Source organism: Salvia miltiorrhiza, chromosome 4, assembly GCF_028751815.1.
Source record: "Salvia miltiorrhiza cultivar Shanhuang (shh) chromosome 4, IMPLAD_Smil_shh, whole genome shotgun sequence".
Lineage (NCBI taxonomy): Eukaryota > Viridiplantae > Streptophyta > Magnoliopsida > Lamiales > Lamiaceae > Salvia > Salvia miltiorrhiza.
Genome location: NC_080390.1, coordinates 7,006,325 through 7,029,968, shown reverse-complemented (window position 1 = coordinate 7,029,968; position 23,644 = coordinate 7,006,325). Strand labels below are relative to the sequence as shown.

Genomic DNA, 23,644 nt, shown 5'->3' with positions numbered 1-23,644 from the left:
TGCGAAGACAACCCATTTGGTGTAGCTTTCTTTCAGCTTTTCCCACCATTCATTCATGTCGGAAGGCATCTAACGATCTTGTCGTTCACATCTATCCAGGTGGGATGCCAAGAGGCCTTCGCTGATATATTGAATTATTCTTTGTTGATCTTGAAGCCTCTGTTGAAAGGGTTGTTTGGTCTCTTCGCCTATGGAGAGAGCTTTCTTGGCCTTCGGTTCTGAAGATGAACTTTCTTCTCTTGGTCTCTTCCTGCTGAAATATACTAAAATTTTTATTTTATTTTTTAAATTAAATTTCTGTAGTTAAACCGTTGTTAAATTTATTGACTTTTTCTTTTTTGTTTATTAAATTAATATTCCGTAGTTAAATAGGCGTTAATATAATTGAATTATTTATTTTATTTATTAAAATTAACCTTCCGAAGTTAATTAATTGTTAAAAGTTAATGAATTATATAATTAATTTTTTTAATTAATATTCCGTATGTAAAGAGTCGTTAAAAATTAATGAATTATTTATTTTATTTATTAAATTAATATTCCGTAGTTAAGTAGTCGTTAATATACATTGAATTTCTGATTTTATTAATTAAAATTAAATTTTCGTAGTTAAATAGTCGTTAATATTTACTGAATTTTTGATTTTATTTATTAACTTTATTGATTTTTGATTTTTTATTTATTACATTAATATTCCGTAGTTAAATAGTCGTAAAAATATACTGAAATTTTTATTTTATTTTTTAAATTAAAATAAAACCATCGTTAAATTTATTAAATTTTTCTCTTTTATTTATTAAAATTAACATTCCGTAGTTAAATAGTCGTTAAAAGTTAATGAATTATTTATTTTATTTATCAAATTATATTTCCGTAGTTAAATAGTCGTTAATATTTATTTATGTTGACGACATCATCTTCGGATCCAAATCCGAACGGATGTGCAAGAAGTTTGCTGAAATTATGACGAATAAATTCCAGATGTCAATGATGGGAGAAATGAATTTCTTTCTGGGATTACAAGTGAAGCAGACCAAGGAAGAAATACTGATCAATCATTCAAAATATGCCAAGGAACTAATCAACAAGTTTAGCATTCAACACATGACGTCAGTAAAGATTCCAATGAACACCAATTGGAAGGTGGATCCAGGAACTGAAGGAAAATCTGTATCATCAACTAAGTACAAAGAAATCATTGGATCACTACTTTACTTAACTGCAAGCAGACCAGACATAGCTTTTGCAGTCGGAGTTTGTGCGAGATATCAGTCAGATCCTAAAGAACCTCATATGGACGCTGCAAAGCGCATTCTAAGATATCTCAAAGGCACACCTGATATAGGTCTTTGGTATCCAGCTGACGAAAACTTCAAGCTCTCAGGATACTCAGTCTCAGATTTTGCAGGATGCAAAATTGATCGAAAATCAACTTCCGGCACTTGTCAATTCTTAGGCGACAAACTTATCTCATGGTTTTCAAAGAAACAGACTTCAGTCGCCACCTCTAAAACTGAAGCTGAACATGTTGCTACGGGAAGTTGCTGTTCACAAATTCTATGGCTAGTCCAACAATTCAAGGACTACATGATCGAAGAAAGAGAAGTTCCCATCTACTGCGATAACTCCAGTGCTATTGCAATTTCACAGAATCCTGTACATCACACCAGATGTAAACATGTCGAAGTACGTCATCACTTTATCCGTGATCATGTGAAAAAGAAAGATGAGCAGTTGTGAAGATCCATACAAGCATTCAACGAGCCGACTTGTTGACCAAAGCACTTCCAGAAGATAGATTCAATGATCTATGTGGAAGGATCGGACTACTAAATCCCAAAGAATGATGCTGAATTCAAGATCTCTACTGAAGTCTCAACAACTGATGATCAGTCAACTGAAGCCTCTCAACTGATGACGTGGCAACCTAGGAAGATGTATCTTCTTAAGGGGAAACTGATCTCAACAGTTCAACTGAAGACGTGGTATTGACTGACTACAATGATCAGTAGACCAGTAAGTAATTTAATTTATGCAGTATATCAGTTATTTCAGTTATGAACCTTCGTTTTGATAAAATCAACTTTCTAACTGATGAGTAGTAGCTTTTAAACTTCTTAACTGATTGTTGGAAACTTTAACTAATATCCTTGCTGGACAAATTTTTTAAGTTGTCTTTAAAAATATCTTAATTTATCCCGTCTTTTCCCTTGCATCTGCAACAAAATCTTGCAAATTTCGTTGATTTGACAAGAAACCTTAATTTGATTTTCTCTACTTTTGGGGCACAAGTCTCCTGCAGAGACGACGGACGTGAAGTTCTCTTTTCAAATTGGTTTAAGGCACCAAAATAAAAAAATCTTCACAATCTTAGTATTTTAAATACCTTAAGCCTTGATACTTTGCTTCATCACAACATAACATCTTCCACAGACTTCTCTGTGAGAATACTTTCTTTCTACAGAAAACTCTTGTTCCGACTATGGAGAGACCAATAACAAAGAAGTCATGGAGTGGGAAAATGATGATCGCCTACCTGGTCTACACAGGACCATTCAACTAGATTGGGATCCTTCTCCGAAGTCAAGCTCCTTTCTTCTCTCACTTGTAAGCGCAAAGAAGCTTCTAAGCTTCGGAAGGATAAAAGTTGAAGTAACAACTTCCATTAGTTACTTCAACTAGTTATCAAGCTTATCTCGTGTATTTTGCACACCTTCCATAATGGCAACAACAACGAGCTCTCTCTCATTGTCCGCCGGATTCCCTTGCCGCACACGGTCTTCTCAACATAGACCTAATGCAGGCAAATCGACAGTGTTAGTCCTCACGACTGTCACTGATTCGATATTCCCTTCTCATACCCATCCCACGTACTCTCCCTCTTTCTCCATCTTAAACCCTCTTCCCACCCTTTAAGGTCCATATGTATGGCCACTCTTCTAAGTTCTTTTCACAAGAGCCATGCATACCCACCGATATCCCCCACCTTCATCTCCACAAACACTCCTCTTCCCCTTCTCCCTCATCATCTCCCTCACCCACTGGCGTCTTCCTCTTCTGCGTCACTTCTGCTCAAACTCTTCTCGAAACTTCTCACGAGTTTCTGAGAAATAGAGTTGGGTATCGTCTGATCACTGCTTCCAACGTTAGTCCTCCTTCCTTTTTGATGTTGCCAAAAATGGGGAAAGAAGGCAAAGAAAAACCTTCAGAGACTGAAGCTGGTAAAACAAAAGGATCACCAAAAGTTCAAAAGGGAGACGAACCAGAAAGATCTCGAGTCAATGGAGAACAAATATAGAAGAAACAAGCAAATGAACAACAAGAAGAAGATAGAGATGAAGATCAAGATCAAGATCAAGATTAAGATCAAGATCAAGATCAAGATGGAGTACAACACAAATTCGATTTTTTGTTTGTTTGTATGTATTTTCTTTTCTTATGCTTTGCTTTGTACCAAAGCTGATTTCTCATCAGTTACTTTGAAATGAAAATACTACTCATTTTGATCCCAACCTGAAGACAATGTCTTTTTGTCCAGGCTCTGATTACATAATTCAGTTTTGTCTTCGTTCCGTTCTTTAGCTGTTATGTTTTTCCTCTAAGTGCAAGATGTTAGGATCGATAATTTGTTAAGGGGGAATAATATTCACCCTGTTTAGTATATTGCCTTTTGCTTTCAGTCGCTTCCTGTCTTAGAACTGATTGTATGGTTTTGGCATCATCAAAAATGGGGAAATTGTTGGGAACTTAATGAAATATCCTAGTCCTAGTTTTGATGATACCAAAATCCTTAGGTTTTCTTTGTAATAGACTATAACTTTTCGAGCTCAACTATTGGAGTTCACTTTCTAGTTTGGCTAGTGTTCTGAAGACTAAAGACTGGAGGATTGAAGACTGAAGATCAGAGAACTCTACTGAAGTTACAATAAAAGGCCAAGTCAAATACTGATGTTTTGACTGAACGAGTTTCTCAACTGGAGAATCAGTTATGACTGATTCATCAAATGCTGGCTACGTGGACTTAGCGGACTGATACTAAAGTCAAGTATCAATTGACACTCTTCCTCGGACTGAAACTCCAAAGTTAAAAGGAAGCCACACACTTTCAAGTACAGCCGCATTAAATGCAGAGATATTGAGGATCGTCATTTCTTTGCAGAGCATCCATTTTTAGTGATTACTTTTCAGAGGCACCTTACCTCATGTACCTGAGACGTCGTTTCTCACCAAACAAGGAATCTCGAAGATTGAAGTCTCAGCCAAATTCGAATTACTCTCACAACGGATGAATTCTTGAAGACCATCTCCGCCAACGGATCTATTCAAGACCTCTCCTATAAATAGAGCTCGAGGATCACTTCTGTAGTAACCCGCTCTTTTAAATTATTAAAATCAGTAATGCAATAATTAATTATTGCATCTTTCAGTGTTGATCTTTGATTAATTTCGACTTATGACTTTGAGTTATATAGTACTTGAAGCAGAGTTATTATTTTATTTCATGTGAGAAACCACGATAAGGATTATTGAGCAATCAATAATTATTATTTCAGATTATAACTGACTTAGCAAAGTCATGTTATTTATTAAGTGCAATAGAAATATTATTTATATTATTAGTTGTTATTATTTTTGTACTTGTTTAAGTCGTGAATTAATTCCGACTTTCAAGTATTAAATCCCTAGTCTGAGGATTTAATTTAGATAAATACGTCGAGTATTTAATCATCGAGAATTGGAGAATTATTACAGAAACGAATAAGAACTAGGAGCTGAGAAACTAGATCACGGCAAATCAAAATCCTACTACACGTATGTTGTTGATAAGCTTTCCACTTCATGTGGAATGACCTCACGTACAAAGCCACAATTGTTGACAAAGATTGTGGAGGAAATGATTGCATTTGTTGCAATTGTTGACTTGAAGGAAATTTGCAGCCTTCAACAATTGCTGCAGCCAAAATTCTTCAAATGCTGCTGCTTAATGTCAACATTTGCAGCTCAACTTCGCCTATAAATTGAGGTGAGTTCTGCAGAATGAAAGTGTGCAGAAGTGCGAGAGATGTGAGGCAAAACAAGAGAGAGTTTGGTGAGTGCATTTTGAGAGAAGAAAATTGTGAGGAAAAATAACTTTGCATATTTCTTAAGCTCAAGTGAGCTCCCTTCGCCGGCCCGTTTCCTCGCCGACCAGCCACTAGGCCGTGAACCGGGAATGTGTACTTGTTCCTCCATCTTCAGGCTACCAAATCCAACAATCGAAAGGCCGAAGCCTTCTCTGTATTTTCCTGACCGAAGGCCGCAATATCCTTCGGCGGCCAACGTCGAATTCCCGACTTAGCAACCGGCCAACTTACGGCCTTCGTTTCTCACCATCCTTACGACGAAAAAGGATCGAGAAATCACCTTTGTGTAGCCTGATCTACCTCGCACGAGGAAAACTAAGTCGTAGACCTTCGCGGCTAAACACCATTGCGGAACGACGACCAGAAAAACCCCCGGCGAACAACTTCCATTAGTGCTCACTTGGACAGGGGTAAGTTGACGCCCTTGTTTCAATGCATTCCCGTTTCTATTATATTATGGGAAATTTCTGGGGTATAGATGGGAGTGTGTTGAATATTCGTGCAAAGTTTCATGTCATTTGAACTTCGTTTACTACCCTTTTAAAATTCGAGAAGTCTACTGCCCATATCTGCTGAAACTGTCGTGAGGCAGATGATTAGGTTAATTATTTCAGTAACCATATGTTGATATTTAGCTCTCAAATTTTTATTTTATGAAGATATATGTGTTAGATATCTTCATTTAAAAGTTGAGGTCATTCCGGTAACGTTTGCTATTTTTCACAAATCTGGACATTCAGTTGGCAGAAACTGCCGAATCTGGTAGGCGATGGGAAAATCGCTATATCTCTTAAACTACTTGGAGTTTTTCAACATACTTTTTTTCAATTAAACTAAACTCAAAGAGGTTTCTACTGATATAAAATTAGACTCCATAAGAGTTCGGAGTCAAAGCAGTTTATTAGTTGAAGTTAAGTCTCTACAGTTTTGTTGAGATGAAATGATTCAAAATAATTCATATTAAGGATTTTAAAGTTTTATTCGACCGCGCTAGACGAGAATTAGCTAAATCTATTAACGAGGATTAATAGTAGAATTCCCGATTATCGCTCAGAGTATTAGTTCATGCATACCAGATTCATGCATAGTTAAATTACGCTTTCTCATTAATTAAGAATTTTCCTCGAGCCAATGTCTTATTTTATATTCTCGTGATTAAGGTCAAACGCGAGAGTAAGAATTACTCAAGGAGTCACAATACCTTAGCAAAACCTTGCTATCAGGTGGGCAATTTCTTACGCGTAAGATAAAATGCTATTAAAGAACTATGCAAGTTTTATGCTTTATTATGCCTAAATGAGTTAAGCTTTATTATGCTTCACGCTAAATGATTTACGCTATGCTGTTTATACTATTTACGCCTATGTAATTTATGCTTTGTTACGCTTTAATAATTTACACTATGCTATTTACTTTATTATGCTTAAATGAGTTAAAACTTTATTTCTCTTTATTATCTACGCTTGTCACGCTTTAATAATATACGCTATGCTATTTACGCTTAATTACGACTTAAATTTTTATTATTTATTATGCTTTGTTACGCTTTTAAGTGATTTACGCTTAAGTGAGTTACGCTTTGTTACGCGCCTATGTGGTTCACGCTTTGTTACGCTTTAATGCTTTACGCTTATTATTTAACGCCTATGTGAGTTACGCTTTAATGCTTTATGCTTATTATCTAATGCTTATGTGATGATTTTAACGAAATCGATTCCTGAGCGGATAGCTATCTTGTCAGGATATATATTTATATATGCAACGCGACCGTGAGTCAATGAGAGGGTTGGCCGGTCAAACGTCCGTTGAGGGAGGCCTCCCTCAACGGTACGATGCTAGCGTCTGTTGGGGGAGGCCTCCCTCAACAGTACGATGCCGTGTCCGCTGAGGGAGGCCTCCCTCACGGCGCGATGCCTGTGTTCGTTGAGGATCTTCCTCACGACACGATGCTTGTTTATGATTGTTGATGATGAAGAATGCGCTCATGCTATTTATGAATTTGGAAATGTTTAATGAGCAAAGGATTTGAAAGAAACTTATGCCTCTTATGCGATGTTGTGTTTTGTTGTTGATGTTATGTTATATGTTTGGCAACTGCCCACTAAGTACTCTTGTACTTAGCCCTTCGTTGTTTATGTTTGTGCAGGTTGAGCTGTGATGGGCGATGAAGTATTGCTGAGTGGAGTTTTTGTCGAACTTAAAGTAGGCTCAGAAAGGATACATGTCTTCATACATGTATCTCAGTTATGCATTCCGCTGTAAACACTGATTATTTCAGTTACGCCTTCCGTTGCAAACTCTGATAATATTTTAGCCAAGCCCCTAACGATACCTTTTTCCTTTCAAGGAATATAACGCGTATACAAGTTCTTTGAATACCCTTTTTATGCAAACTATGCATTTTTCCTTTTTAAGGAATATTTCACGCGTATTCAAGCTCTTTGAGTATTCTTTTATGCACCCCTTTCTAATCCCGCTTCTTAATTTCCCTTCCCCAGTCATGGTTTTCCCGGATTAATTATCCTTAATTAAGGCCGGTCGTGACAACTTCAACCTTCACCGATTCAAAAACACAAGATGAAACGCTGCCAAAATTGCGACTCAACCATTCAAAGCCTTCAAAGATTTGAATCGAAGAAGAGAATTCACAAAGCCAAAATCAGACTACTGATTTCATACATTCTATTAGATCCTTAGGCAAATATCTTGTATTATCCAAAGCCTAAGTTCCGATTACAGAGAGCTTGTTCTCTGTGATCTAGTTGGTATTTCGAACCTCATTTCAACTGAGTGAAAAGAATGTTTGAGTAGAGCGGAGTTCAGACCAGTGTTCTGACTCCAAGAGATCTTAGCCATCCGCTAAAAAGGCATTGTAGTGTCTTAGCGTGCTAAGAGTGAGCGAGAAATCCAACCCAGTGTGTTGGTACTGAAAATCTGATCTTCAGTTGTTAGGTTTGTTGTGCACTCGTAAGCACAAGCCCAGAGTGTTTGTCAATGTGATCAACTGACCGTGGACGTAGAAAATTATTCCGAACCACGTAAAAATCCTTTGTCGTTTATCGCTTTCAGTTTTACTTTCTTATCTGTGCACAAACATCTCTTTAACTGAAACTAATTAACTGCAAAGTGAAACTATAATCTGACAACGTGATAATCAAAAGTTTTTTCAAAAGATAAGTTTTTCGCTACCAGTGTTATTAGTCTAACTGATAAATCTTCGAATAATCAGTAAGATTCATAACACTCATCTGTTTTAAAATCAAGACTGAAGCTCTACGAGAATATCAGTTAAAACCTTGAGCCTAACTGATATCTTTACTAAAATAATTTCAGTATTAGTCTTCAACCTTTGTTTAACTGGGTTTTCGTTAACTGTCAGTATCGGTTAACTTCAAAAGGTTGTTCTATGTGTTTTGGAAAATAGCCTATAGGTGTATTCCCCCCTCCCATACACATATTCTAGGCCTTCCGGGACCTAACACTATATATATAAAATCGGATATTTTTTTTATGGTAGTTTGGCCTTATATTAAGATCAATCTTACCATATATAAACGGACATGATTCAATTTTGTCCATAGATGTAAGATTATTATCTGGATGTAAGACTTTGCTAGTTTGTTTTGGCTTATAAAGACGTGGATAATTAATCACAATCGTAAGACACGGATCTCACAAGCTAGGCATACTTATAAAGATTTTGTCTATGGATGTAAGATTATTATCGATGAAGGGAGCAGACCTAAATTTCGTCATAAAGACATTGTTACAAAGTGGAAGGAATATTGGGCGACACCTGAATTCCAAGCTAAGTCGCAGCAGGCGAGCAAGAATCGACGAGCCTGTTGGTCCACGTACAAGGATATATATCCACTATGGAGGTTCTCGTAGTGCTATTAGTCATGCTGAGCATGTGGTAAGTTATTAATTGCAAACGTGTTTTATCTTTGTAAAAAATTCAATCAATAATTTAATTTTGAACCCTTTTTCTTTATTATAAGCTCGAGAGAAGAACATTCCTATCACAGATGCAAAATATGATACTTTCACGAGGATGAACTTTAGGGGGGTGTATTCATTCTGGAATTTGATGGATTTCTATGGATTTTAAAAGTCTGGGTGTATTCGTTCAAGACTTTTAAAAGTCCATATAAATCTGGGTGTATTCGTTCCAGACTTTTTTAAATCCATACAAATCTAGGTGTATTCGTTATTCCATTGACTTAAAATTCGGAATGACGTTCATGGATTTCATCCAAAAAATACACACGATGAAATCCGGCCAAGAACCACGAGAATTGAAATCCATGAAGTTTTAAGCGAGCGCTGGGTGTGAGCGGGCACTGGGTTCCCAGCGGCAGAAAATTATTTGTTTCAATTTTTCGTTGTAAAGAAAAATCTGCACTCATTTTGTTCCACAATAATTCGTTTCTGCTAATTCGTAGGAGCTGTAGCATCGCTCTATTGAGCAGCATCTCGGGCCAACCCAATAAAATGGTTTTGGAAGGACAATTTTAGTTTGTATTTCACGCAACAATGAATTGATTAATGAATAAAAATTGAGTACTTTTATGGAATTTTTTCTTCTTCTGGTCCAACTGTTGTATTGATTGTGTTAGATGGTGTCAGACTTGTTGATGGCGAAGTGATGTCATTTGGATATGGCTATGTTTCAGTATGAAATTACGAGGTTGAATTAATCATCTAATTGACAAACATTTGGTGCTGCTACTCATCAACCCTACTGTTACTGGATGCTTGACTATATTGATTTTATACAATCACAGTTGTTTACTAGTTGCTGAATATTAATCAACAATGTTTTCGCATTATTAATTTTGTTAAAATACATGGTGCGTTTGTTGTTGATCAGAACGAAACCTAAAGTTGCATTCGTGATTCACATGAAGGACGATGGTAGCTCTGTTGAGAGCCTTGATTATGAAGTAATTGAAAATTACGCTTACAGACAAGAACAAGTGCAGAATAACACACTTTATGCGTGAAGTTTTGATCTTTTTCAGATTTACGAGTTGGGTTTCCAGCGCTCGCTGGAACTCAGCGGTCGTTGGGTCTTTTCTAGCGGGCGCTGGTTTCATGGAATTCAATTCCAAAATTATCCCGTAAAGTCTTCGAAAATCAGTGAAAATCGGGGTGAAATCCAACCACGAATTCTTTGAAAGTCGTCTGGAATCTATGTGAATTCCATGGAATTTAAATTCCATGGACTTTTTAAAGTCTGTGGAAATCCACAACGAATACACTCCCCTTAATAAAGGACAGTTCGACGGACAGGCACAGACTCGGGGTGTAAGTAATATAAAAATTTTATTGAAAGCATTTAATTCTATTTTATCACATTTTAAGTTGTTTGTAATGCATCGAAATATAGCTTGAGATACATCGGCGAGTCGAGGAGTTACGCTCTACTCTTGGACGAGATGTCACTCCAGATGAGGTCAGTCAGATTTATAGGGAGGTGGTGACGCCAGATCCGAAGGGGCGTAGACTCGGATTGGGCAATATGTCTCAGATGCGTTCCACTGGTTCGACGAGCACTCATTCGACGTGCTCATCTTAATTTCCTTCAGCAACATTCTCCGCTCAGATTGCACAGCTCCAGACAGAGTTAGAGCAAACATAGCAGAGGGAGGCTACTCTACAGTCTACTCTACAAGGTTGAGGTGGAGGAGCGACGACGAAAAGAAGCAGAAATGGAGACTAGGCAGTTGGAGATGCAACAACAAATTGCTCAGCTTATGAAATTCTTCCAATCATCCTCAGGGTCGTTCCCTCATCCCTCGGCTCCACCCTAGATACATGTTTTGTACTTATTACATATTGTTATTAGTTTGTTTTTGGCCTTTATGATATTTTATTAGTTTGGTTTCATTATTCAATTTAAATATTGTATTGATTTTATATTTATTGTAATGTTGTGTTTTAGGTAGATTAGAAACAGGCTTTACTGCGGAATATTAATATATATATATATATATATATATATATACATATATCGTTACGGTTTTACTACGGAAAAACAAAAAATACTTATTTATTTAGCTACGGTTTTACTACGGAATAAAAAAAATAATATACATATCGCTACGGTTTTACTACGGAATGGTAAATAAAAATTAAAAAATACCTATATATAACAACGGTTTTACTACGGAATATTAAAAAAATAAAAAATACATATCGCTACGATTTTACTACGGAATGGTAAAAAAAATACCTATATATAGCTACGGTTTTACTACGGAAGTTAAAAAAAAATAAAAAAAATACATATATATAGCTACGGTTTTACTACGGACTATCAAAAAAATAAAAATAAAATATCTTTATGGCTACAGATTTATGATGAATTAATAAAAAAAATAAAAATAAAATATGTTTATGGCTATGGTTCTACGACGGAATATAAAAAAAATCACAAAAATAAAAAAGTCAATTAACGACGGTATTTTTCGTCATTAAACCGTCACTAAATTTAACAACTATATTTTCCGTCGTAGGTGAACAGTACGACCAAGCATATCGCGACCCTTGTTATTCCGTTTTGAATTTTGAAATTTCCGTAGCTAATCGTTTTTTGCTACGGTTTAGCTACGGAACTTTCCCTAGTTAATTTCAATTTATTTTTTGTAGTGTATTCTATTAAATGGTGGGACCCTATTTTCACTCATAATACAATTAATTATCATTATTAGTACTACCTTTATGGTAGGACCCTTACTCAACTCATAACAAACTTAACCACTTTATTAAAATTCATGTCACTCCCTCTTAGAACTATTTTTACAGGACGGAGGGAGTATGAATTTAAAGGGATATTTCTTTTATTTTTTCATAATAAATTTACGATCAAATAGAACACACATTTATGTCTTCATTCTTTTACCTTGTTATTAATTCCATTTCCTAATTAATCATATATATATATATATATATATATATATATATATATATATATAGGGGGCCGCTCCAATGAGAGTCTATAATTTTAGTGAGATCTAGGGCACGATCTGGTGCGTTTATTTTATCAATCCTATGGCTGATATGGTTTCTGGAGGGAGAATTTTTTTCGCAGGGTTCGAATCCTGAAGGGAGTAGAATATTTTAAATTTTGTTATTCATCAATATATACTGCATTGTTCATTAGTATTATATGTCTTATTCATTGTCCTCAGTGTTTCATGAAAATTAGGGGGTCTCATTGGAGCGCGCCCCTATATATATATATATGATCAGAAGGTTCAATGGAGAAGTAAATGTAAATGTTTGTAAAGAAAGGAGAAGCAATCTCAGTCGCTGATCTTATCTAATTTAACAATCAGCGTTCGTTCGTTTAACGTTCAACGAGAATTGTATTGAACTTATAGAGGTTTCGAACCCTCAAATCTCCAAACATATGAAGTTCATAAATTTTAGTGATGATTGTTGGATAACTTTTACCTCGGCTTTGAAATTCGAGCCGACCTAATTGTTTGTCATTGTATGAAGTGAAAAAGACTTGATAAACCAACATGGTGAGGAAGGAAGAATCCAAATTGAATTTGAGATTCGTGTAATTTGACGTCGCTTTGACTTGAATATATTTGCAATAGATCAATTGGTTTCCTTCATTTTGAAAGTTTAACCATTTTTGGTCGACCTGTTGAAATAGTTAGCAATGAATTATTCAAAAGTTATTATTTAATAAAGGTAATTAATACATAAAAAATGATATTTGGGTGGTAATTAAGATAGTTTTCAAAATGGATCTGTTTCGAATTATTATATATGGACAAAGGGCATACTCCAGTTTTCAAGTGATTTGATCCGATCCGATCCTATTCGAATTTTTATCTGAACAGTCACTTTAAGAACTCAATTATGCCGAATCTCATTTTGCGTGACTATTTTGCACAAACTTTAAAGGGATAACTGCGTGAAAATACACAAACTTTGCCAAAAATCCATATTTGACGCGAAGTTAGGATTTTACATTTTAATACATCAACTTTTATTGTTGTCCAAATTTGACACGACTTAATTCTTAAAAATTCAAAAAACAACCCCTTTTTATAAATAATTATACAAAGATCCACTTATGTTATTATTTGGGACATTTAAACCAAAACAAGATATTTCCTTATGATGTTTTCTTTTAAAATGTTATTATATGTCTTATTATTTGGGACATGTAATAAAATGGTTTAAAAGAAAACATCATAAGGAAGTATCTTTTTTTGGTTTAAATGTCCTAAATTATAACATAAGTGAGTCTTTGTATAATTATTTATAAAAAGGGGTTGTTTTTTGAATTTTTAAGAATTAAGTCGTGTCAAATTTGGACAACAACGAAAGTTGGTGTATTAAAATGTAAAATCCTAACTTCGCGTCAAATATGAATTTTTGACAAAGTTTGTGTATTTATGTGCAATTTTCCCAACTTTAAAATATACGAATTTTCGTATATTTATAATTCTACATAAATTTAATTAAAATCATTCTTCTAAACATAAATTATCGTTTTCTTTTTATTTTGCGCAATTTATTGGGTGCGGCGGTCGCACTGGTGTGCGACGGGTTGACCCGCGCCCCAAACCCGCCTTCTGATCCGGACCCTGATCCGCGTGAATTTGACCTGCACTCTCAATTATTACATTTGTTTATAATAATTGTTAATTTTAATAAGTATAATATATACATTTGTTTGTATAAATGTATATTTATGTTAATATAAGTAGTTAATATCAATATTGTGAAAAATTTAATGTTTAAAAACATTTATGTTTCTTTATAATAATAATAGTAATAATTTTTTATTATAACAAGAATTAATTTTTATTACAACAATAATTACAATTAATATAATATTTTTGAAATATTACAATTCTCCATATCAAATATTACTTTTTTATTATAACAATGATTACTTTTAATAAGCATAAATAATTACTCCCTCCGTCCACGAAATGAGTACCCATATTTCCTTTTTCGTCCGTCCACGAAATGAGTACCCATTTCCCTTTTTGGCAAGTGTACCCCACACATCTCTTTAATCAATACACTAAAAAAGTGGGACCCTTAAACTATTCACACTACACTCCATACATTTCTTAAAACCCGTGCCGTCCACAAATGGGTACTCATTTCGTGGACGGAGGGAGTACATTATTATTTGATCAAATAATTATTATCGTAAGAAAAAGTAATTATTGATATGTATAATGCTTTATATTGAATGAAGATAAATATTTATATTAACATAAGTATACATTTGTGCAACCAAATGTATATCTTATGCTTATTAAAAGTAAATACTCCTATTAGGGTTTAGTGTTCAGGTTTAGGGTTTAGTTTGCAGGGTTTAGAAAATATAATACTTTATATTAAATGAAGGTAAATACTTATATTTATATAAGTATACATTTTTGCGAACAAATGTATATATCATGCTTATTAAAAGTAGTAATTATTATAAACAAATATAATAATTTAGAATTTTGGATTTTGGGTCTAGGGCGTGGGTCGGGTCGGGTCGGACGCGGGTCGGGGCGGACCCGTTGCATTGGTGTGCGACCGTCGCACCCAAGACCTGCTGTTTATTTTGCATACAATGAACATTTCCAACGAATGAATATTGAGATAGAAATTAGAATTATCTATATAGTTTAAGCGGAAGTTTTTTTAAATGATGTAATTGGACATTAGGTGGATTCCACTGTAAGAATACAAAAATGCTTTGACTAATCATTCACCCAAAAATATACATTGTATGCAAAATTAGATTTTTTTTTTTTGTGTGTATTTAGAGATAATATTTCAAGTTCATGTACAGAAACAAAATTATGTGAAAAATTGTGTATTTTGGTGCTATTACCATTTTTTTTCATAAGTTATTAAACTTTTCTTTGCATGTGATTGTTGAATAAATATATAATATTTTTTTTTTCAATGGCGTGAAAATTTGTGGCAATTGTTTCTTTCAGTGCATACTGGATAGACCTCCTTTCATGTGTTGTATAAAAGTGATTGTGATCGATTATCCATCTCATCATTTTTTTTCCTACACGTTGTGCTGATTAAATAAACCGAATCGTGTACTAATTGTGTTGCATAATATTATGAGAAAAAAAAAAACATGAAAAAGAATTCAAGTTGGACTTGAGGAACCATCAGGGCTACATGCTGCAGGAAGAATCAAAATCGAATTTGAGATTCATGTAACAAAATCAACGGTTAGTTTGGAAAAATAATAGAGACCTGAATTGTTTAATATATCTTGCTTAATTGCGCCAAATTAGCAAATAAAACAAAAACAAACACGCACTTGTAGCAACATGTAAAAGTTACAGCCTTTTTTGATCTCTCTGTTGTTTTGTTTTTTTTTTTTTGGTTTTCCTTTACTAGAGAACAATTTCAAATTCGAGGAAATAATCCACTGTGCGACTGCTTGCATCATTTAAAAGAAAACAATTATTATTATTAACTTATTTTTTAAAATAAAAATAAGATTTAGTTATTTTATTATATTCTCTATATTGTAGTTATTTTTTTGCAATTTTTTGATAACTTTTTTTATTTTTATTAAAAAATAAATAAAAAATAAAAATGCAATTTTTTTAAAAACAAATAGTACAATGTAGAGAATATAATAAAATAAAATCCTATTTTTATTTTAAAAAATAAATTAAATAAATCAAAAATTTTCTTATTATAGTAGTGCGTGGGAGGCCACAATGTGACTACATAGATTTATTGTATTATTATTATTATGTAATACGTTGATTATTATGCACATTCCAAAAATTGGAAAGTGATCAAAGCACAGAAACAACAATGAAAGTGATTGGTCAGACCGTCAGAGCACATAAATAGTATACTAATGAATAGATATTTATTACTCCCTCTGTCCCACTGCAATAAGCTCATTTTCCTTTTTGAATTGTCCCACTTCAATAGACTCATTTTTCTTTTCAGGTAAAAAAATTATACTACTTAATTGGTATGGACCACACCACTTTACTACCACTTTCCTATTAAAAAGTAAGTTTTTTTAATTTCTGTGTCCAAAAGAAGTGAGCATGTTGAAATGGGCATATATTAAAAATTCAATCCAAGGCAATTACATTATCAGAGTGAAATTACTTTATATGCACGTTGTACAATTATTCTAAAAATTAAGTGCAAGGTTACTTTTAAGAATTAAACTAGGATTTGTCCTTTGCACGAAAAATTACCAAAGTTGAAAGTGGGGCCCTTTCCTTTAGCATGTCTTGTTAAAGAAAAGACTATTGTGTAGTTTACTTTACTGGCAATTAACCTTAGCTGCTCGTCGTATTCCAAGCATCATACTCAATGGAATATCATTCATGTGCTTCACCTTCACGTACATGTATCTACGTATGTATATATAGGAGGCGTGGCTCTGATTTTGAGCATTACAGCAGTGCCACACAAACAGACTCAGAGAGAGAGAATGGCTTCGATTGATTATGCGGAGAGTTTATTGCAAAAAGATAAGTACGTGGAGGGTTGCCCAGGATGTGAGGTTGATCGCAGCAAACAATTTCACAGAGGCCTGCCCCTCAAGCAAATTCTCACTGTCTGGATGATTGTACTCGCCACTGGTAATCTCTCTCTCTCTCTCTACCGTATGGTTAATGATCGCAGAAATTAGTGTTCACGATTGTTTTCTTCTTTTGTTATTTATTTCATTTTAGCAATGTGAAATTTCAGTTATCTGCTTCTTCGATACATAGTCCTGCCCTAATGCCAGCACACACCTTCTTAGACCAGCCAAAATAAAAGTACTGCGGTTTACTTTTTCATGCATGATTACAAGTCGTGCGTGAAATTAAGGAATGGGAATTATAATTTAGAAAAATAACAGAAGATGGTGAACTCTTTATAATTAGTCTCATTTTGTGTTGATTTGGTCTTCAAATCGAATGATTTATGTGAGATATGGAAATCAAGAAAATCAGGTTTATTTTTGGTAATTATAGGCACCTGTAGTAGTTTAAATTCAAGGAGAGTGCGTGCAGAAACTCGAATATTTGTTGTTTAATCGTGGACGAATGGCAACTTTCCTTTTAAAGTGTTGTTTTCGTGTCAGAGTTAAGAGTTATGTTTCAGTAGCACTAATGGATCATGCTTCAATGAGCATGAGGTCTAAATGTATTAAAGTGATTTTGATTGGTCACCAATTGCTTAGTACGCTTACATTTCTCTTATAATTCATTCCGGCAAAGAATGAAGTTAGCATCAGTTGATTGCCATAGCATTTTCTGCTTCCATAGTTCTTGTACTTCCTTGGTACTGAAGTTTTTTTTTTGTTCCATTGCTTGTCTACAGCTCTGACAATATCATCTCTCTTCCCATTCCTCTATTTCATGGTAATCATTTTGAGTTTTTAACTCTTTTTCATCATCAGTTTATTTTGGGATAATATATGTTGTATGTTGTTGTCGAAGTACTTATGCCATCTTATTTGATGGAACTCTCATAATTTTCATGTCCAAGTACTTATGCCGTCTTATTGCTCTTTTGCTTGTGTTCTGTACAAGAGCTTACATCTCACTTTACCCAAAGTTCTGATTAATGATTATCAACAATGAGGTCTCAAAGTTTTGTCTTTTGCACTCACTGCTCATATGAAGGAGAGTAACAAAATTTTGACTTAGAATCACGATCTCTTCAGTTAAAGGTGAACTTGGTTTTATCAAAATTATTTTGTTACTAGAGTGCCTGATCAGAAAGAAGTTAGAACAATTCCTGAGTCCTGCCTTTATATACTCACAAGTGCTGGATATAAAATTTCACCACACAGAAGTTTACATAGCACCTTCAACCACTGTTGATTTGGGAACGAGTTACCAATATAACATTACATAGGTTTCCTAGGAAACTCAAGGGCTTTTTACTTTGTTTACGAGATATATTCTTTCTCCGTTTTGAGGAATGTTGTATGCTTCTATATTGTTTACTAGCAGTTGGAACTCATTCACTTTCAACATATAGTTACTTTCAGTACCTTTATATGAAACATGTCATCTGTATTTTATCCTTCTTCTCTATCATGTTAAATTGTGGAGATTATCCAAATAACATTTGACTAAAATGGAAACCTGTGGTCAGGCTGATGGCAAAGTAGCGAACTTATTTGTGTATCGTTTTCCCTTTGTCTCTGTTGCAGATAAGGGATTTTAACATTGCAGATAGAGAAGAGGATATTGGTTATTATGCCGGTTTTGTAGGTAGGGAAACCTTTTCCTTTTAATATTCTCAATTACCTTCCGTGAGTCATGACTAATTCTGCACTTGATGAAGGATCCTCATACATGATTGGAAGAGCTGTGAGTTCTACCTTGTGGGGAGTGATTGCTGATAGATATGGTCGAAAACCTGTCATAATTATAGGCTGCGCCGCAGTGTCAGTAATCGATTTATTTGCTTTAAGCTTCTATTGACGATCACCATGGGCATCCAAATAAGCAGATGTTCATACATTTTCAGGGTTGTTTTCAACGCTCTGTTTGGCCTTAGTATAAACTATTGGATGGCCATCATCACGAGGTTTCTTCTTGGTAGTATGAATGGCTTACTTGGGCCAATAAAGGTATTTATCCGAAGAAACTAAATTGCAGAATGTTGTGCATTTAATATATACTAGTGGCGATTTCTTTATCTTCTAGTTGTTGTTGGGGTTTTTTTTCCTTCTCATTTTTCCCCATTGGATTCCTCATTTTATGGCTTCACTCTATGACCAGGCATATGCATGTGAAACAGTTCGTGATGAATACCAGTCTTACGGATTGTCAGCGGTAAGCCGTTATTGTATGTTTTTAGTACTTTATTGTGTGTACGGTGTGTGAATTGTGATACCAACAAATACGCTATCATCTGGAGCAACACACAGGATAATAGATCATGGAAGAATACGTGTAGAGAATGCATTTGAAATTAACCTCACAGAAATTTGAAGCATGGATCAATATAAAATCACATGTTTATAAAATCACATCTTTTATAAAGATTGTCAGACACATGGGAACTTATAATCCCTAAAACACCTTAGTAGCTCTTCAAAATATCCTTGAAGAGGGTGTGCAGTGATGAAAAGTTACTCATTTTCACAAGCAGTTCCTCAGAATTCAAATTCAATTTTCCATAGGTTAGCACAGCATGGGGTACCGGATTAGTTATTGGACCAGCTTTGGGAGGCTTTCTTGCTCAGGTACTAATATATATGTATTTGTGTGTGTGTGTGAGTGAGTGAATTTTATCCTCAGTATGTTTTCATATAGTGCAACTGCTGAAGGCTGGATATGATTTTTCTATTCTGTAACCATCTTGAATTTGTAAACCGTATATAAGACCAAGGGGGAGGTTCTACTTATTCAACTATATTTGCAGGCATGACTTTGTTATTTTGTCTCCAAAAACTATATCAGCCACGAGCAACTGAAAATTTGAAGGAATATGAAATAGTAAGATCGTAACATATTGTTTATTATATCTGCGATTGTATCCTTTTTAACCCCTGGAGAAGTTTTTAATCCTACATAGAGCAATGACTATGTAAATCAGAAATAGTAGTTCTTTATGCCCCATTATGCTTGATTTGTGAAGTAAGGATCAGGGAATATAATCATAACTACCTAAGGAACTTTTGCCCGTAGTTTGTTTTGTATTTTTCTTTTGACAGTTATTTGTGACATATCTATAATTCTTTCAATATTTTCTGGATGACTATATGTGTGCTAGTATACGTGTGTGTGTGTGTGTGTGTGTTTGTGTTTGTGTGTACGTCTGTGCCTGTCATCACTAATTTAACAGTTCTTTTTTCTCCTTTGGTTCAATATTTAAACTAAGCCTGCGGACAAGTTCCCTGGAATATTCACATCAGATTCTTTTTGGGCGAGGTGCATATAGTTTTACTCTTTCTTCTCTCTTTCTTAACCATATCACCTTTTATTCTGGTTTTATGAACTCTAACTCAAGAACATTTTGGTAGATTCCCATATTTCCTGCCCTGTCTGATAACCTCAATATTTGCGGCATTTGTAACAATCGCTTGTTTCTGGATCCCGGTACGTTTCTCTATCTCACGTGCTATTCACTTCCTGAGAGCTTACTCTGTACTTTTTTTATGTTATAACAAGATTAAGTTGGTGACAAGGAGATATATCCATTAATTGTAAGCATTAGCTGTTTCTGGCGGTGCTCGTTTGTGACTGCCAAATGTCTAGGCAATGCACTCAAGTTTTAGAGTGGGCGGACTCCAAAAATCTAGAAATTTTTAAACAAATGGGGAGGAGAGAGTCATGTGAAGGGAAAGAATAAACGAATTAGGCTGGACTATGTGCATGTGCTTCCAAACAGTAATTGATATGTTGCATATCTCTTGTTTATATCTGTTATAATTATTTCATCAAGAATGTTCTGATTTTTCAATGTCGATTTTATCTAATTAAGTTTTAAGAGATGCAGGAATCTCTACACACACACAATTCAGAGAATACATCTTCTGAAGGTTCTTACGATACTTTGGAGGCTGCAATTCAGCAGTCTGACATTAAAGAGATGGAGGAAAATACGGCTTCTAAAAAAAGCCTCTTTAAGAACTGGCCACTTATGTCATCCATTATCGTATATTGCACTTTCTCACTCCATGATATGGCTTACTCAGAGGTAAGTAATATTAGTTGATTTAATTTCCCAAGTTCATAAGCAAGAGATTTAATTTTAGTTAATTTAGCCGAGGGCTAACCATTGTTTCAGGATCTTTGTGGGATAGATTATCTGGTGCGTGGCCATAAAAATTGATTCTAAGTTCAAGAAATGTCCATTCTGTGGGATTAACTATCATGATCTTTTTGAATTCCTTTGCAGCACATATATTATGTTATGCCAAGTACCAAGCGCAAAATCCCATATGAATCACCCAAGTAAACTGTACAATCACAGTTGAGCTTCATATTTTTCTTCTCAACCAATAATGACAGAGGATATTCGTGGTTTTAAGAGAAAAATTTATCAGATTGCCTAAGCTGCCAGATTTCAGAAAATGAATTTCTTCTTTTTTTGGTGTAAAGTTTCCACCTGGCATGCTTGCTTTTCAGCTGACCTAGTAGTATGCTTACAGTCATGGCACAATTTTTTTTACGTAAACAGATATTCTCATTATGGGCCGAGAGCCCCTCAAGACTCGGAGGGCTTGGTTACTCAACAGAGGATGTTGGAACAGTTCTTTCAATCTCAGGTATGGTTGAACAGTTCCTGCTAGTAATATATCATACTATATGTCATCCTTTGTGTTTCTATAGATAGATAATAATTACTAGTCATAAAACTAGGTCAAAGTATAATCTCTCATTTATGACATATTTCACTATGTTGTTTTTTCATAAGCCTATGGACAATATGTACTGTTACATACACTTACTTAGCTTATCTGCACCGATATCGCATGTCTGAATAAGTTTAGGGCCTTCGTAGTTTTCCTCACTCGCTCATTTCTATTAGTAATATATTGCTGTCTCTAATACACTGCTCACTTATACAAATTTCAGGTTTGGGCCTTCTGGTCTTCCAATCTTCCCTGTATCCAATTGTGGAGAAAATCTTGGGTCCCATCATGGTTTCTCGAGTACTAGGAGTATGGCCTTCAAACTTGACTTATATGAACATGATATCTAGACAATCTATTTATTGGACGTTTATTTTTGAATGCAGATCATTTCAATTCCTCTATTAACAAGTTATCACTACATAGCCATGCTATCCGGGATCACACTATCCATAATGTTGAATATTGCATCTCTGTTGAAGAATGTCCTATCGGTAAGTGATTACATGGTTTCTTAATTCATTTGAGCAGCACTGGCTACACACCACAATTAGGGAGTGAAAGATTAACTTTTCAAGGCATAGAATATGAGACTTGTCTCCAAATCCTTCTCTAGTTTTGTGACATATATGCCCTTCACGTGTAAACTTCGGACCCTGCTCACAACACAAGTTCATTTCTTCTTTACTTGCCAGACCAAAAAATTATATAGTGCAAGCAAGTAGTAGGTGGTTCCGATTGATAGCAGCTTCTTCTTTGTTGAAGTTTAATTAATATTAGTGTTTCTGTTTGAGCAGATCTCCATTGTGACGGGGCTCTTCATTTTGCAAAATAGAGCTGTGGTAATTCTCTAATCATTCATCCATAATAATTATAGAGCTTTGATGATTGTGCATCTGATAAATGAGTGTTCAGGACCAAGACCAAAGAGGTGCAGCAAATGGTATGGCCATGACCTTTGTGTCACTTTTCAAAGCTGTTGGTCCCTTAGGAGGAGGAGCACTGTGAGTTTCTCTTCCGACTCTTATTCATTTACCGTTCGGGTTTGCAGTAACAAATTACCACTGGATGCACAAAGATACCTTTAATCATGAACTACGGATTGTGACATGAGTTCTTTGAAACTCTCAGACAAATTATGCAGATATGTTACTTCAAAAACTTCTCAATTTATGCAGGTTTTCTTGGGCAGAAAAACGCCTTGATGCCGATTTCCTTCCAGGTATGTGTCAATGAGTTTATTACACTTTGATTTAGCAATGCAGCATATACTCTTCTCATGCTGTATATGGTTGTGTTGTGTTGATGCAGGAGATCAAATGGTTTTCTTCATACTCAACATTATTGAGGCAATTGCAGTTCTGATGACATTCAAACCATTTTTGGTTGAACGAAGAAATAGTTGAGAAATCTAATGATTCCAAATTTAACTGTAAAAGGATGATAAGAGTGTTAGAACCCATTCTTTGTAAAGCCAGAAAAAATACTTGAGCAAAGCATTTACGTGAAGATTATAAGTTGTTGTATTCTTTTTGTGATAGAAATATCATGGATGCTGTATCTATAGTGAAAAAATGTTCTCTTTTTTATCAATCCAAAGACAAAGTTATCTTTTACGGGTGATGTTGGGTCAAGCAAAATCGAGGTCAAATTCAAATTTTTGTTAACATTATTTATTTATAAGTTAGTCGTAGTTTATTTAATAATAATAATAATAATAATAATAATAATAATAATAATAATAATAACTGAAATTTAAAATAAAATAAAAGTAAAATATTAGCTTCAATAGATTATATATTTATAAAAGATGTATAAATTAGTTATAGATTTTTATGGTAGAGTTAGATAAAAATAAAATAACATTTATTTTTTTATATGTAACTGGATCCGCGGGGTCTCAAAACATTTGCTCCAGATCCAAATCCGAATATCTTAGGCAAAATTCATATTCAGTCTAAATCCATCGGGTCCATTTTTTACAAAGTTCAGATCCTATAAAAAAGATCTGAATCCGCCGATCTGGACCGGATCCAAGATCCACTACGACTACCATCCCCAATGTATCTATTGAAATCACTAATTAATTTAATATGGTAATTAATAAGCACTCTTGCAAAGTTTAGTACCTAATTTTCAACTTTTATCCAACCTAAAACATAGTTGTATTGTA

General features: G+C 34.5%; 2 protein-coding genes across 3 annotated transcripts; both read left to right on the top strand.

Moving 5' to 3' along the window:
- Positions 1–939: 939 nt before the first annotated feature.
- LOC131022914 (uncharacterized mitochondrial protein AtMg00810-like) lies at positions 940–1,740 on the top strand. Its single transcript, XM_057952456.1, has one exon. It carries the CDS (start codon positions 940–942, stop codon positions 1,738–1,740), a length of 801 nt encoding a protein of 266 aa, XP_057808439.1.
- A 14,692-nt stretch (positions 1,741–16,432) lies between these two features.
- On the top strand, positions 16,433–23,087 carry LOC131022487 (protein ZINC INDUCED FACILITATOR 1-like). Of its 2 annotated transcripts, XM_057951993.1 has the most exons (17): positions 16,433–16,747; positions 17,475–17,515; positions 18,316–18,376; positions 18,450–18,552; positions 18,636–18,738; positions 18,890–18,943; positions 19,294–19,356; positions 19,995–20,044; positions 20,137–20,212; positions 20,613–20,813; positions 21,297–21,384; positions 21,695–21,780; positions 21,858–21,965; positions 22,269–22,313; positions 22,387–22,475; positions 22,650–22,693; positions 22,783–23,087. In XM_057951993.1, the coding sequence occupies exons 1-17, from the start codon at positions 16,597–16,599 to the stop codon at positions 22,875–22,877; spliced, it is 1,458 nt and encodes a 485-aa protein (XP_057807976.1). In that variant the 5' UTR covers positions 16,433–16,596; the 3' UTR covers positions 22,878–23,087. The 2 variants fall into 2 exon arrangements, with proteins under 2 accessions (XP_057807976.1, XP_057807977.1); XM_057951994.1 differs by lacking the exon at positions 17,475–17,515 and having other exon boundaries at positions 16,606–16,747.
- The last annotated feature ends 557 nt before the right edge of the window (positions 23,088–23,644 follow it).

Bases quoted from the DNA above. Each gene is read 5' to 3' on its own strand.
- LOC131022914 (XM_057952456.1), top strand. From the start codon at position 940: ATGTGCAAGAAGTTTGCTGAAATTATGACGAATAAATTCCAGATGTCA.
- LOC131022487 (XM_057951993.1), top strand. From the start codon at position 16,597: ATGGCTTCGATTGATTATGCGGAGAGTTTATTGCAAAAAGATAAGTAC. The intron at 20,045-20,136 runs GTGCATATAGTT...ACATTTTGGTAG, and splicing joins TCAGATTCTTTTTGGGCGAG to ATTCCCATATTTCCTGCCCT. The intron at 21,385-21,694 runs GTATGGTTGAAC...TACAAATTTCAG, and splicing joins AACAGTTCTTTCAATCTCAG to GTTTGGGCCTTCTGGTCTTC.